The 17,720-nt window shown below is 34.0% G+C and overlaps 1 protein-coding gene across 2 annotated transcripts in view; it reads left to right on the top strand.

The window, feature by feature from the left end:
• The window catches only part of LOC128644189 (protein Wnt-3a), a 130,650-nt gene extending 113,707 nt beyond the window's left edge, over positions 1-16,943 (top strand). For both annotated transcript variants that reach the window (XM_053696892.1, XM_053696891.1), the window contains 2 exons: positions 10,824-11,089; positions 12,711-16,943. In XM_053696892.1, coding sequence (XP_053552867.1) covers positions 10,824-11,089; positions 12,711-13,190 — 746 coding nt within the window. In that variant the 3' untranslated portion in view covers positions 13,191-16,943. The remainder of the gene's footprint in view (positions 1-10,823; positions 11,090-12,710) is intronic.
• Positions 16,944-17,720: the final 777 nt, after the last annotated feature.

The following is a 17,720-nucleotide window of genomic DNA, read 5'->3' as shown; positions in this document are numbered from 1 at the left end:
TGCTGATATACTCAGATTGTTACAGGAGAAGAGGAATATGTTTAACCTGTGGGGAGGACTACACACATAGGTATGGGCAAACAATAATGCAATAATAGTGCTCTCACAGCATATGTGTGTATGCCTCTGAAAAATAGTAATAACTTGTACTAGAAGTCATTTTGCTAATGGAAGTTTATTGCAAAAAAAAAGCTTTACATACCCTGGAGACCTGGGAGCCACTGGCCCCTGGAATTTACCCACTGGCTCCTAACATTTTGGGTTATTCTCCATATATCTATATACAAATGCCACTGTCTGCCTCCTAAATGTGTGTCTGGCTCCTAAATTTTCCTACTGGGTTCTAAATTTTAAACAGATTTCTTGACCCCTGATTTAAAATTGAAATGCGCCAATGTACATTTCATTTTTGACCTTTCTATCCTTTTAAGACAATATAGATATATTTGCACTTTTACATTGAAAATTTAACTAGTAATATCTCAAATTATTCTGGTTCAAAATGTACATATATAAAAAAGGGATTTTTTTTCCTCTAGTAAAAAAAAACTGTCAATCCAAGTTTCATTCAGATAAAACCCAGAGTCTAACTAGAGCCTACAAGGACAGCACAATAATCCTAAATCTCATTTCCTTTGTGTACCTGCAAGAAAGAAAAAGAAAAATATTTCAGCTTCTTAAAACAATACTTTTATGGGTGAGAATTAAAACTCTGGTGTAGATTTCTTATGCACTAGTCAGGTAGATAAATGTTGGCTTAAAAGACTAAATATATTTAGGCACCAAGACTTAACATAGCAGTTCACATAAAGGGGAAGTGACATTACTTTGCTGAAAGTTTCTGTCAGCAATTAGTTTTGCATCCAAAAGCTAAGATTTTAGAATAAATAATAGAAGACACAGTGAAAATAAAACATCTTCAATTAAAAAAAGTCTTGGGGATTAATGATAAGCATGAGATTTAACCAAAGTTTCAAACAGTGCAGTTTCAAACTTTTATTCTAGTTAAGAGACATTAAACACTAGGGATGGGCGAATGTGTTTATATTCAAATTCGAATGTTAGAGCGAATGTTATTGTAGAAATTCGATTTACATAATAGAATGTTGAAAAGAACGAATATTCTTAAAAATTCGATTTTCAAATGTTATTTACAGTTTTCAAATGTCACATTTGAATTTGAATATTATATTTATAAAACACAATTTTAGACTAGAAACACTATTTCGAATTTGAATGTCACATTCGAATTGAATATCACATTCGAATTCGAATATTACATTAAAAAAACACAGTATTAGACTAGAAATACTATTTCAAATTCGAATGTGACATTCAAATGTAGCATTCAAATTCGAATATTACATTTATTAAAAACAGTTGTAGACTAGAAATACTATTTCGAATTTGAATATTACATTTCGAAATTGAATTTTCGAATTTTATTGAAAAATGAGAAAACGAAAATTCGAAAATAGAATGTTAGAATGTTATATAAACATTCGAAATTCGATTCTAACAAACAAATGTATCAAAATTAGTTTTAAATTTCGAATATTTAGAAACATTCGCCCATCCCTATTAAACACCAATTTAAAGGGATATGATTTAGTCAGAACAAACCATTTTATAGAAAGTTTAAAATTTACTTCTATTTTCAAATTTGCTTCTTTCCCAACATATTCTGTGTTGAAGAGATACCTAGGTAGACATCTAGAGCACTACATAGCAGGAAATATTAATATGATCTAGTGCTCTTGCAATTGGAAAATGTTCTTGCAAAACTGCTGCCATATAGTGCTCCCGAAATAGACTGGCTCCTAAGTATACAGCCTTGCTTTTCAACAAGAGATATCAAGGGGCCGAATGGAGCTTGATGCCCCATGTTTCCGGCGAGCCTCTAGGCTCGCCGGAAACAGAAGTTATGAATAAGATCAGTTTGATTGACACCCCCTGCTAGCTGCCGATTGGCCACAAATCTGCAGGGGGCGGTATTGCACAAGCAGTTCTGGTGAACTGCTGGTGCAATAATAAATGCCGACAGCGTATGCTGTCTGCATTTATCGATGTGCATTGGACATGATACGCTACATCGTATCATGGCCGCTCGCACTTACATAAATATGCCCCCAATAGTACAAAGAACAAGTGATAATAGAAGAAAATTCGAAATTTGTTTAAAATCGCATGCTCTAGCTGAATCATGAAAGAAAAAATTTGGGTTTCATATCCCTTTTAATCCCCTATAAAACCTTTAATTAAAGGGACATTGTTTCATCTTTTCATCATTTGTTTTTTTTCCACATATAAACCCGTTCTTTTGTTTTTTTTTTGTTTTTTTGTCTCGCTTGCAGATAGAGTTGATATGTGTCCTGTTTTCAACCAGAAAGTGCAGTATTTTAGCGGGCTGTCCAGTAAATTCTATCGAAAAAAAATACTGGACCTCAAAGTCCCCTGAGTGTCAGCTAAAATTGTAATGTCTCACATGTCTCTATGCACTATAAATATGGCCTTGTAAGTAGCAGCACTACACATGTTACTAGAAGCCAAGGATTATAAAAAATAATCTCTGTCTTATGTGTTAGTTGCAGACTCGGGGGGTGTTAAAACACTGCTCTGTTTGTGTTATGTGTGGGGTAAAATAATGTTCTACTGAAGTGGGAACGTCTAAGGTATAAAAACACGGCTCTGTTTGTGTTATGTGTGGGGTAAAATAATGTTCTACTGAAGTGGGAACGTCTAAGGTATAAAAACACGGCTCTGTTTGTGTTATGTGTGGGGTAAAATAATGTTCTACTGAAGTGGGAACGTCTAAGGTATAAAAACACGGCTCTGTTTGTGTTATGTGTGGGGTAAAATAATGTTCTACTGAAGTGGGAACGTCTAAGGTATAAAAACACGGCTCTGTTTGTGTTATGTGTGGGGTAAAATAATGTTCTACTGAAGTGGGAATGTCTAAGGTATAAAAACACTGCTCTGTTTGTGTTATGTGTGGGGTAAAATAATGTTCTACTGAAGTGGGAACGTCTAAGGTATAAAAACACGGCTCTGTTTGTGTTATGTGTGGGGTAAAATAATGTTCTACTGAAGTGGGAATGTCTAAGGTATAAAAACACTGCTCTGTTTGTGTTATGTGTGGGGTAAAATAATGTTCTACTGAAGTGGGAACGTCTAAGGTATAAAAACACTGCTCTGTTTGTGTTATGTGTGGGGTAAAATAATGTTCTACTGAAGTGGGAACGTCTAAGGTATAAAAACACTGCTCTGTTTGTGTTATGTGTGGGGTAAAATAATGTTCTACTGAAGTGGGAACGTCTAAGGTATAAAAACACTGCTCTGTTTGTGTTATGTGTGGGGTAAAATAATGTTCTACTGAAGTGGGAACGTCTAAGGTATAAAAACACTGCTCTGTTTGTGTTATGTGTGGGGTAAAATAATGTTCTACTGAAGTGGGAATGTCTAAGGTATAAAAACACTGCTCTGTTTGTGTTATGTGTGGGGTAAAATAATGTTCTACTGAAGTGGGAATGTCTAAGGTATAAAAACACTGCTCTGTTTGTGTTATGTGTGGCTACTGGGGTAAAATTATGTTCTGTGTTTTTACTGAAGTGGGAACCTCGGGGGTGTAAAAACCCTTCTTAGTGTTCTGCTGCTAACAGTCAAACCAATGCTCTTTGTGTATTCCTGGCAGCCAGGGGGTTAAAATCAATTCTCCATTGTAAAAATATATGTGTGTCGTGGTCAAGGGTGGCACCTAAGGTAGTGCTTTGGGGAGGGGTCATTGTCTGACCCCACCTACTACTAGCGCACAGTCACCTACAGGTCATCTAGTATTTTTGTGGTGGGCAGCTGGAGCTTGCTGATGTGCTGCATCTCTCCACAAACAATGCTGTGAGATATGTCCTTACCAACACAACTTATTCTACTGTATTATGCCAATTTAAAGGGCCAGTAAACCTAGGAAATAATGTTATTAGCTCCAGAATTCAAAAAGTGAATAGTTAAAAAGATATCACGCAAAGAAAACAGAACACTGCTCCTGGCTCTACTGAGCGGGTCTGTTTTCTTCTGCTAAGCGCATCTGGGCATGCTGTCTAATCACAGCCGGCCCAATCGCGCTATTAACATCAATGTAGCTCGCTCCTGCTACCAGACCAGAGCATTGATTTCAATAGCACGATCGGGCGCGCTGTGAATAGACAGCGTGCCCGTGATGCGCTTAGCAGAAGAAAACAGACCCGCTCAGTAGAGCCAGGAGCGGCGTTCTGTTTTCTTTGCGTGATATCTATTTAACTATTCACTTTAGAAATCTGGAGCTAAACTAATGTTATATAATTCTGCACTATGTGCAGAATTATATAACATTATTTCCTAGGTTTACTAGCCCTTTAAACATTGTTTGCTTTTATATATTTTCAGGCAAAGTAAAATTATTTTTTACTTGTTTAAATGCTGCTGCTGCTGCTGCTGTATCACGTGTATAAAATAATTTTTTTTAGTAAAATGCCCCTTAAAGGGCAGTGAAAAAGCATAACTGAATTTAGGATAATGCTACAAAATTGTTCATAGGTACCTATATTGACACAGATCACAGCACAAGAAGCCAGCTAGCCAGTTTTTTAAATACTTTTAAAACTTATTTTGTTTGCAAACCCTTTGAAATTCTGTGCTTAAAGGGACAGTGAACAAATTGTAATTACATTTTTTTTTCTGCAATCTTCCAGTAGATTAATTTATTGGCAGAATCTTAGCTATGTTAGAACAGATTAACAACTTGTTTGCTGCAATAGTTTTTCAGTGTTCAAACTGCACCTACCACTATGCTTATTTGGAAAAGCCAATGTGGACTTGTGTCAAGAGAAGATAGAGCTCACCATTTTCATTATGTTAACAAAATCTCCATTTTATGGCTTTAGCTGAAATGTTAAGATAACGAACTGCAAATTCAGGACATATAGGTGCTCTTTCAGTTGTCAGGACTGGAAAAAATCCACAATTTAGAGACTTAAATTACTGCCAAAGGGGACAAAATAAATAATGAAAGTATAATGCAAAGTTGTTTTGCTTTGTATAATAAAGTATTATATATTGAAATCTCAATGTGTTTACTGTCCCTGTATTATCCATCTTTCAAAAAAGTCAATTTTAAATGCAACATTTCCAAATATTCTGCATGATGCATTTATTGTGAGCCGACTTTGTTTTTAGTTCTTTTTTTGTACCAATATGGCTGTTAATTAGGGTTTTGCATTTTAATGGTTATATTGGCCACATATTTGTGTATTGTGTCAACACAAGCACATTATTCTAGTGTGAAGCAAAACAAGGCTGATACAATTAAAGGGACAGTCAACAAAAAAAATGTTATTGTTTAAAAAGATAGATAACGCCTTTACTACCCATTCCTCAGCTTTGCACAACCAGCATGGTTATAGTAATATACTTAAACATTTAACCTCTAAATTTCTGCCTGTTTCTAAGTCCCTAAAGAGGACAGCCCCATGATCACATGCTTTTTGTATTTGCTTTTCACATCAGGGGAAGCTAGTTCATGGTAGCCATATAGATAACATTGTGCTGACGCCCGTGGATTCTAACAACACAGCACTAATTGACTTAAATGCAAGTCAATAGATAAAGTCATGTGATCAGGGGGCCGTCAGAAGATGCTTAGAAACAAGGTAATCACAGAGGTAAAAAGTGTATTAATATAATCATGTTTTCTGTGCAAAACTGTTGGAATGAGTAATAAAGGGATTATCTATCTTTTAAAACAAAATAAAAAATAAATTGAGTTGACTATCCCTTTAATGTGGTGCTTCCAATAATTGGCTAAAGTAGAATTATTACACAAAATGATTGTGATATGTGTGATATGATGATGTATTTATCCACACTTTCAATCCATGCCAAGTTCCTGATAGTTTTTTGGCTACATTTACAGTTCCTACAGAACCCAGGCTCAAAATCCATCCTTTCCTTCCCAATGCTTACACACTCGATCTTCTGTGATTTAGCTCCATAACCTCTCTCGTTCAGACTGTTGCAATCCATAATGTTTTGTTTAGTTTTTGCATTCTAATTAACACTAGGTAGCTAGAATATTCTTTTTTTTATTTTAGATTTCACTTCCAGTTTTCCATTAACATAAATCATAATTATACATTCATAATTTAATTATATATTTTATTTTACAACTAAATTGCATCTTAAACCATTCTCATTAAAGCATTTTATAGTCCCTGAATCATGGTAACAGGCAAACCCTTCTAATGTACCTAGTACTTAACTTTCAGGAGATGAGATCTGTTACTATATTAATTTAAATTTATATATTCTATCCAAAATATACAGACAGGCAGATAGATAGATAGATATATAGATAGATAGATAGATAGATAGAAACATAGATCATGAATGGATATAAGGAAAGACAGACAGATAAACAGACAGAGGGATAGATGATGGATGGGTGGATTGATAGAAGGACAGACAGATAGATAGATAATAGATAGATCTTTGTGAGCTAGGAGGGCCCAAAATATCTACTGGTGACTCACATGCATCCCAGGACAGCCACTAAATGACTCTAATGTTTAATAACATCCAGATATCAGAGTTCATAAGATAATTTATTATTTAAAAGTCTGTTTTCTAAGAACGTATGAAAATTAGTGTTCAGTAAAAAATATTGCTACATCACACACTATTCAGTGCTAGTAAAAGCCATATTGTATTATATACTGTGATTCCCAAGGCAGATAACAGAAGGGGAGTTCTAATTAGATATACAGAGAGACAGACAGAAAATAAACATATAGATAAAAAGATTTATGTATATTATATTGATATTGGGTAGATATACTAGCTACAAAGACATCGAGACTGATAGACTGCATATTCTATTTTGCAATGCTATGAGGTTTATAATTACAAAGTAAAACCTAGAGCCCTAGAATGATTGCACTAAACTATAATCTATACCAAAACCACCTGCATTTTGAGAATTTTATTTTCTAAATGTTATATGTATAAAACCCTTCTGGATTGATATGCAAATCTGTTGATATATTATGATATATTATTGATATGCAAATCTGTTGATATATTATGATATATTATTGATATGCAAATCTATTGATATATTATGAGGAAATACAGACCTACAATAACAAACGCTTCTATTCAGAAATATTTGTTGGAAATTTTGAAACTTATGTATTTTTTTCCAGTTTATTTTTAGATGATTCCCTGTCATGTCTACAATTTTAGAATCTAGAGATTCATGTTATACAGTTAGCCTTCACTAATTTTCAGTAGAATAATCCATCACCACACTCAAGAAGGATGTTCTTTAGTGAGAGTTTTTTTCCAACACTTGTCATCGATGGAGATATGCCCAGAAATTTAAGTGCATTACAGAGATTAGCTATTTGGCTTCAATTCAGATCTCTGTTCACTCTTTCAGTGCTGCTGGTGCTCACGTCTGTTGAATATTTTTTTTTATTTTTTTTTATTTTTTAAGAGTAGCTGTGATTCACCCAACCAACACACAAGTAGAGATCTGATAACCTCTCTCTTGAGAGCATGTTGTAATTTGTTCTAGCTAACGCTCTCATTTCATTTAAAGATATTTGCTGTCATAATTGTATTTGCTTTTCCGAGTGCATGAATTCTCTGGCATCAGCTTGATAACTTTGTTAAAGACTTCAGATTTGTCGGTGATACTGATGAGCCGGAAACATTTTAGGTTCATTTCAGGCTAGTAATACTCTAAGCAATAGATAAATGGTATGATTGTGACGCAATCAGTAATTATTAGAATTAGAATTCATTTATTAAACTGGTTTATACCTAGTGTGGGTGGCATGTCATAAGCAGTTAAAGGGAAGTAAAGAATGAATAATAATGTGCTTTAAAGGGAAAGTCTACTCCAGGATTTTTATTGTTTAAAAGGATAGATAAGCCCTTTATTACCCATTCTCTAGTTTTGCATAACCAACACGGTTATATTAATACTCTTTTTACCTCTGTAATTACCTTGTATCTAAGACTGCCCCCTTATTTTAGTTCTGTTGACAGACTTGCATTTTAGCCAATCAGTGCTGACTCCTAGGTAACTCCATGTGCGTGAGCACAATGTTATCTATATGGCACACATGAACTAACACCCTCTAGCTGTTAAAAACTGCCAAAATGCCCTGAGAAAAGAGGCGGCATTCAAGGTCTTAGAATTTAGCATATGAGTCTACCTAGGATTAGCTTTCAACAAAGAATAAAAAGAGAACAAAGAACATTTGATGATAAAAGTAAATTGGAAAGTTGTTTAAAATTGCATGCCCTATCTGAATTATTACATAATTCTGTGTTTAACCCTTATAAAGTCATCTCCTCAGCACAAATGCACTGTTTTGGGTTGCTGGCTACACAAACACGCAGCAGTTTTGTTTCAGTAATGTGTTGCCCGTCTGGAGCTGATGTGATGTGTTTACGCTTTTATGTTCCATTAAAAGGACATTAAAGTTTTTTTTTATTCTTGGTTACATCTGAAGGGAAAAAAAAGAGATTTTAAAATGTATTTTTAAAAAATACTTCTGTGGTTAAAGAATATTTTCTTTGTTCATCAACACATCTGTGGAAGCTGTCTCTAATTGCCTGTAAGTAATTGATTTGTTGTGATGAATTGTGCACAAACCCACACTTCCTTTTAGTGTCAATGTCAATTTAAATAACTTTATACTAGAGATCTTAAAGTATATTATATGTGCACGTATTACAAATTGTCTGCATAAAAAAATATGCATTAAAAGCATAGAAGATATAATTTTTGCATTTTTTTATGCATTCCAGTACAAATGCCCTGACAAGTCTCTTAGATAGGTTTATCTTATCTTCTTTTCTGCAGCAAAATATAAACATATATGAATGAGCTCTTGGACCCAATAAACAATCACTGTGCAGGTTTCTGAGTTCAGAATCCTGCTATATACACTCCAGCCTTTCTTGGGCAGTGGAAAAAATATAATATTTCAATTAAAATTTTAAAATCAGGTAAAATAAAACAAGTAGATAAAAGTGTATCACAATTTGTTTTTTATAAGCATAAATACATTTTATAAATGTATTAACATTTTCATTCAAGAGCATATGAGTTTAATGTCTAATTATTGCTCCTTCTTAAAACTGAATTTATTATCCATGAAGGTAAAGATTTTTGTAATTTGATTTTTTCATATTAGAGTAGATACTAGAAAATATAGTTTAATCATGTGTCTGCAAGAAAGGGTTTGCAGAAATGTTGGTTCCACAAGGGTACAAGGGGGTTCTTTGCACCCCCAAACCTCAGGGCCACAACCGCCCTGAGTATCCAAGGTAGTTATATTCTTATTTGTCCAGAGAGCACAGAGCAAGGAAAGTAAGAAGGGCATTGGTTGTTTTAGCTGCCAATTAAGAGCAGGCAATCTTGGAATTTGAATGGAGTTGCAGGTGAGGCTTTTGACGTTACTAAGGGTTATGGGTGTAGCTAGGTGATTAGGGGTATGGCTAGGCTGAAAGATATGGGGCAGGTTGAAAGATTAGAGTGGTTTTGCACCTCTGTATAACTGCCCCTGGGGAAGGAGGATTTAAAAAAAATGAAATTGGAGGGAGAAAACAAGCTCCCCACCCAACATGTACCCCCCTGCACTTGATAGTTTTAGGGTCAACTTTTTGCAACCATCCCTGGTATGAGCTTCAAAGAGAGGTGAAAGAGATTAGCAAAATAACAAAAACCCAAGATAAACAAGTCTAACAAGAGTGTAAAATTTGGAGAAAAAGTTTAACAGGCTAATTAATTAATTCATCACAAGAAGCTGAATTATGATTGTCAGAGGGAACTGAATTCATCAACTTCTAGAGTATTATTTCAAATTTAAAATATATTTTATTCTAAAGGAGTTATATTTCCGAAATTTAGGTATGGCTTCCCCTTTACTCATAAGCTCACAGCATTTTCTATGTCCCATGGTGAAACTAATTGGGCACGGGAAATAGCACATTAGGTATGCTACAACATTATTGATATCTATGCACTGAGACCATGCACACGCATTGGGCACATTCATTCAAACTGCTTGTATACCTAGTGTGGGTGGTATGTCATAAACGGCTAATAGAATGTTACATTAAATATATTCTTTGTCAAATTTAAAACAATTGAATACTGCTTCACAGAGTTGAGTTTGTAACTTGTATTAACATATATAAATAATGTCTTTGATATGATGAGCATATGTATAAAAAAATATCAAATTCAAATTATATCATGTTATATATATATATATATATCAAGTTATTGTACTCTGCTTTATTATTGGTCTTCTGACAACAAGTGAGAGAAGCAGAGAAGCAGAAAAGGCAAACAGAATAATTTGATATTTATGGACTGCTATGATATATATATATATATTTATCTTTTTATAAGCTTTTGTTGGTTGAGCATACTTTATGAAGAATGCACATTGTAGGGTAACTGGCAGGCAAATAAGTTTCAGAAGCAGTCATGCATTATGGATTTTTTATAACTTTGGACAAAAGTTATAATTACACTGCCTCAACAACATACTATTATAATACAAATGTTATATAACATATGTAATATGTTTGTAGTTTTAACCCCTTCTGCCAAATGGGGCTACCAGGTGCTCTCTGACAGCAAAGGGTTTAATCAGTGAATTATTTAGATTATTCAATAAAACATTTTTCTTTTTACAGAGGATTTGTGGTGAATGTTGAAAATGTAATTTTTTTACACCAGATAATTAATTTAATTTCTTCATTCACAGCTACAAGAGAGTCAGCCTTTGTCCACGCTGTAGCCTCAGCTGGAGTAGCATTTGCCGTGACCAGAGCATGTGCTGAGGGATCTGCCACCATCTGCGGCTGTGACAATCGTCACAAAGGACCCCCAGGAGAAGGCTGGAAATGGGGAGGCTGCAGTGAAGATGTAGAGTTTGGTAGTATGGTATCTCGAGAATTTGCAGACGCCCGGGAGAACAGACCAGATGCTCGATCAGCGATGAACAGGCACAACAATGAGGCCGGGAGAACAGTAAGATTATTTCACTACTTATTTTAGTAGACATATAATAGTCAGAAAGGCTGCTGATTCTCATCCTTTGCATAAAATAAAGACAAATGGCAAATTACCCAACAGATCTGCAAGCAGATCCTTCATTAGCAAAACCAAAATACCCAATAACTTTTCCCCCATACTTTTTGGGAGATTTTTTTTCCAAACTAATTCTGGACACTTTATAAAGGCTGTTCATTGAAAAGCAGAAATTATGGAAGAAGTTTTGAATTGTATTTAAGCCTTTGGCCCTGTAGCTGTTGTTTATACAAAACAATGCAACTTTATTTGTAGTTTAAAAACATATTCTACATTTATATGCAAGGGAGAATTAAAAGTTTTATTTTTTTATTAAACTCAGAAGTTTTATGGTTTCCTATTTTATTTTGTAATCCATTAAAAGCATGGTACTTTAATTAGTTAAGCCACTTGAATTTTGGTATACAATTAAACAGAAAAATCTGGTCTTCAGAAAACATCCATTTTGGATAATGTACAACTAAAAGAAACAGCCTTTCTCAGGCTTTTCAGTTGGGTTTTCATGAAGGTTTATTCACACCTACATGTAATAATTGATTAAAATGGACTAATTGATGTCAGCTGCTTAACGTGTTTGAAGTTTGTTTTTTCACTATAATATCGATTCATGACATCAATATCATATAATTTTGTGTATTTTTTTTAACTTTCACTATACTGCAATCATAAATCAATATTCTTATTTTGGTATTTAAGTTATGTTCATCGATTGACAAGTTATGCGCTAGGCATGTGCATTCGACAATATGGCAGCTGGTATCAGTATTCGTCTTTTTTTGGAGCCGGATTTCTTTTTGTGATTTGCACAGATCTTTGTGTGTTGCTCTATCACAAAAAAATTAATTGCAGAATGAATCTGTCTAATTTGTGCTATATGAGAATGTCAACTTAAAAATTAAAAAAGCCTTATTAAAACCCAAGATATACATTGAATAAAGAGGCCAAAATAGGTTTCAGAAAAGCCAAGTCTTGAATTTGAAAAGTCTAAATCATGAAAAGATTGAAGTCTCCAGGGGGAGTTTGCAAACTTGGAAATAACAAATAGTGGTAAATGTGTTATTTACTGAGCTGGATATGGCAGTGGTGTTTGCAACAATGTATAACACTGTTACAAACTATGTTGCAAACACTGCATACTCAGAATATTGAGAACTAAATGTTGACTTCCATATCTCTTTCAAATTCAATTTTGACTTGATATTTTGGTGTGTTTTTCTATGGAGTCTGGTTAAAAATCTACTTCTGGTCATTAGAATCATAACATGCATAACTATTCTGGGTGTTAAAGATTTCAATATTTTCCGACTCTTACATCATTGCGGCCTTAACCAATCCTAGGTTATTTGCTTTCTCCAAAATCTATGTATACTCATTAACACTCTAGATTAATAACAAATATCAAAACCCCCAAAAAATGTTTTTGCCACTAGCAGATAGTTCACAAGAATCATATGTGCAAGTATCTGTACACTCTATTTTGTGCTAATTGTTTTTGTTTTGAGGGATTAGGTATAATGAATTTGACCTTGATCTTTTTTTTTCTGTTTTTTTTTTCCTTTAGTCTGTCCTCGATCACTTACATCTGAAGTGCAAATGTCATGGACTGTCTGGTAGCTGTGAAGTCAAAACATGCTGGTGGTCACAACCAGACTTCAGGGTGATCGGTGATTACCTCAAGGATAAATATGATAGTGCTTCTGAGATGGTCGTAGAGAAGCACAAAGAATCTCGTGGGTGGGTTGAAACCCTGAGACCCAAATACACATTCTTTAAGCCGCCTACTGAAAGAGATCTGGTTTATTATGATAGTTCACCCAACTTTTGTGAGCCAAATCCTGAAACAGGATCGTTTGGAACCCGTGATAGGATATGCAATGTAACATCTCACGGAATAGATGGGTGTGATCTTTTATGCTGTGGAAGAGGACATAATACAAGGACTGAAAAAAGAAAAGAAAAATGTCACTGCATTTTCCACTGGTGTTGTTATGTCAGCTGTCAGGAATGCATAAGGGTATATGATGTACATACATGCAAATAACTATCTATTTCTATGCCAGACTCTTATCCAAGCCACAGATTTATGTTTGGTGGCCCAGGCTCAAAAAGTCTTTGACATAACAAGACTGTGACTCATTCAATAGCATAGATCTAATAGCTTCTTGGAAACAGCAAGATGTCCAAGGAAAGTATCACTACTTAATTGGAATAAAAATGTAAAAAGATTGCACCCTGATCTACACATTAGAATAATTTTTCTTGCAATAGTTATAAGTGTGTGACGGTGTAAAGGGAATACAGGAATCCCAAAGTTCAGCAATCACTACCGCATTACGTAATACCAATAAGTGGCGGAAAAATATTTAAAGAATAACATACACATCTTGGTTACATTCCAAATATAAAGGAAAGCATGACATAACTGAACAATTTATAGAGCTTCCAAAATCACGGCTGGTACATTCAAATATAACTGAGCTGTGCAGCAAAACAACAACAAAAAAATGTATGATCTTTGTGTATTCCTGGAAATTAATCCCAGCAGTCAGAAGACAGAATAAAAAAGCTCAAACTCTTCCAAAAAAACTGCCATTTTGGTATTCATTGTCAGATTTCATAAAACAGTAGGACTTTTAATAATATGTTCCAGTCAATGAAAACCGATAGTAAAAATGACTAGACGACTGATTCATGGACCAGTATTGGCATTTTCTATAAATGACAAATTTCATTAAAAACAAGGAAAATCGCCCGCAAATGCCCATCATCTGCATTGAAGACTCCTGCTAATCCCCAGGATATAAAAAAAAGAATGATTGTCAACAACCATAGTAAAATCCAATAGCTTGGATAGGCACAAGTCATATAGTGTTTGAAAGGATTTAAGTTGGAATCTGCACTTAATCACCCACTCCTTGTTAAATAAGAAAGACATTTGTGATGGGACAGACCATAAAATAAAACGTAATGCATATTAGTACACTGGAGGTTGTGTTACAAAATTTTGCAGCCAATATGAATTTTCATGTGTGTTTTATACTTATGTTTGGCTATTCTCAATAGAATCTATTTTGAGAGCATCAACCATAACTACATGTTGTGTTATTTCATGTAGGACAAGGCTCTGTGAGACTTTTTTTGTATCATCACTCAACATTGGCAATCTGCATATTATCCCCAAATTCCTTGGTATATCATATGCTTAAAGAGACAGTAAAGTAAATATTAAACTTTCATAATTCAGATAGAACATGTCATTTTAAACAACACATTCATTTCTATTATCAAATCTGAATCATGAAAATTTAATTTTGACTTGACAGTCCCTTTAACATTGTGACACATGCTTAAATTATATGGAGGTTACACTGGATCTGAATGCAGAAAGCACTACTCAAAATGGATTCTACATACTTTTTATATGCTGCTATCCAACTTTTAACTCTACAAATATAATTGTTTTCTTTCTATGAAAGAAATTGTTTAGATGCTAGATTTTTAAGAAAAATATGATGTGAAGTTTTATACTAATTCATCTTCTGATATTTACTTACAGTCCATATGCAGGTCTTAAAATATATTGGTAAACAGGGAGTGTATTGGTTTTAAAATAAGCAATAAAAAGCTCTACAGAAACAAAACTCTTTGGAACGCAAGATGAATAAAGTAAAATTTATTGAAATACAAACAGTAAACGTGGTCCATTGGTCATAATCCACACAATTATAGGTCTTCATTCCCAAGACCATGTCATCACCAGCACTGTTTAATTATTACTGTCAATTTGAAAACAACAGGGAAAATTATAATTGGCATAAAAAAATCTTGTGCCAAGAACTAAATTCACAAGCTGCAGAGACTTTTTCAACCAATGTGATTCAAACAGTTTATTATACTTTTTAACAGAAAGTCGATTATTAAAGGGAGAGTGTACACTTTAGTCATCCTAATGTTTTACCTTAGATTACACTGCAAATAGCCTCCGGCAGCCTTTCTATATCATGCAGCAGTACAAGTAAAAAAGTCATTTTAAAATGAATATTTTTTTTGTCTCTATGAAATGGCTGCCAAGCTCCACCCACTGATGATATCACAATCTGGGCTGCATTAAAGGCTCACTAGTTAAAAAAGACTCACTAATTGGATTCAACAGACTGTCAATGCTATTCAGCAGAGGGCATAGATGCAGCCAAGATTGTGATGTCATCAGTGGGCGGAGTTTGGCAGCCATTTCAAAGTAGCCAGAAACAATAGTCATTTTAAAATAATTTTTTTACTGTTACTGCTGCATGATATAGAAAGGGTGCAGGAGAATATTTGCAGCTTAATCTAAATAAAGACGTTAAGATGACCAAGGTGTAGACTGTCCCTTTAAACTTTCTAGCAGTTGGTGCTCTAGTATCAGCTGAGTAAGCAAAACAGTCAATTAGAAACGGGCAAATGTTTTGGCACTAATGTTGGCAGTTTTTGTTTGTACTAAATTAATGATGACTGTTTGCTGATTTTGCCAAAAAAATGTTTAATTTGAAACTTTCATTCTCATACAATTCAAAGTAAAGCTATGGGAATCATTATTCAAATATAATGTTCAAATGTATTATTCTATTATTCGGTTGTCACATGAATGTTCGAATAATAAATATTGTACTAACGAAACATTCAAAAGGGAACATTCATTCTATTATTCAAATATAAAAACATAGACATTCACCCATTGCAACTAATAAATAAATAAAATAAATAATGGACTGATGATCAAAAACTCACCGGCAAGAAGAGAAATCACATGAAACATTTTTAGACCTTTTATTATAATGTAGGGGTCTCTAATTTACTTCAAGAACCATTTATAGTGAGATAAATAGTTCTCAAGCTAAAATTTACATTTCAAAAATTATTTGAGGGACCTTCTCAAATTGTTTCTTTCATGATTCAGATAGAGCATGCAATTTTAAGCAACTTTCTAATTTACTCCTATTATCAATTTTTCTTCATTCTCTTGCTATCTTTATTTGAAAAAGAAGGCATCTAAGCTGAATTTATCCACCAATCAGCAAGAACAACCCTGGTTGTTCACCAAAAATGGGCCGGCTTCTAAACTTAAATTTCTGCTTTTCAAATAAAGATACCAAGAGAATGAATACAATTTAATAATAGGAGTAAATTAGAAAGTTGCTTAGAATTGCAAGCTCTATCTGAATCACAAAAGAAAAAATTTGGGTTCAGTGTCCCTTTAATGACGAGATTACTTAGACGATCTCGCCACAGTGGAGAGCTTTAGATCATTGGACCCTTATTGAGATGAGTATGCCATGGACTATGTGACCACTGGAGACCTTCACATAGGTTTGTATATGGAAACCTGTCAACAAATCCTATTATAGTTCTCATTGCTGTTTATTTCTACTTTCAATTATCTCTCAAGACCAATTCTTGTAACCTAACTTTCCCTGTCGTCCCTCGTACAAAATGCACGTAATGTATAATATTAAATTCCAAAGCTATGTATAAAGTAGGATGTCACCTTTTTTTTTGTATTTCTTACGTTCAATGATTTTTTTATGATTATTTATTTTATGAATAAATGTATATATTAGTGAGAGTATATATTTTCAGAAATAACTTGATGGGACAGTGTTTTTGTTGATCTGCTACTGTTGTCGAGACCACAAGTCTTACTCTGGTTTCTATTGACAGCACATTAGTTATGGCTATATGTTTATAACTGTTTCGTACCTGTAAGATGCTAGCTGTGTTAATGCTATAATGATAATTAAAATATGTATTAATTTTATTTCTGACTGGTGTCTAATGAATATTATATTTTGTAGTGTTATTTATATATGTCCACCATTTATTTATATATGTCCACCTTGACATTCACACACATTCACATAATGGCTAGATTAAAAATGGAGCGCTAATTTATTGCACGCCCGCAAACAGGCAAATTCGCCCGGCAGCGGGGGCGCAATAAATAACCAGCCATTACAAGTGTCGGGTTATTGCTACTGCGAGCTTGCGTTATCAATTAGCACTCATAAAATTAGCCAGAAATCAAATCTCTGGTTAATTTTATAAATGTGCCCCAATTGCCCTCAACATACAGTGGTGTGTAGTTAATTAAAAAATAAAAATTGTAGCATTTATATTTTCTAATAAAATAACTGCAAGAAACAGTTATGAGTGCTGAAAGTTGGGGGTGTTTGAAAAAAAAAAAACGCCACTGAAAAGTGCCTTAACATTGCGGCCTATGGGGACTGTGTGTTCCCAGTAATTATATATGTATATGCTTATATAAATCAGTTGAAGATGAACAGCGCACTCCCACTCGCTTACAAAATAAAGACCAGGGTGCAACAAATTCCAAATAACAAAGTCCAATGGTTGCACTCTCTGGGTTTAACACAGCAAACTTTAATGTTAAAGTTTTCGGAGGAAGGAGTGAATGCTCCGAAAACATTCACATTAAAGTTTGCTGTGTTAAACCCAGAATGCAACCATTGGACTTATATATAGATATTCATATACATATATATTTAAGATCTGCTGCCCATTGCTGCATGGGAAC

Source organism: Bombina bombina, unplaced genomic scaffold, assembly GCF_027579735.1.
Source record: "Bombina bombina isolate aBomBom1 unplaced genomic scaffold, aBomBom1.pri scaffold_592, whole genome shotgun sequence".
Lineage (NCBI taxonomy): Eukaryota > Metazoa > Chordata > Amphibia > Anura > Bombinatoridae > Bombina > Bombina bombina.
The sequence above is the reverse complement of the archived record's forward strand: the minus strand, read 5'-3'. Positions and strand labels throughout refer to the sequence as shown.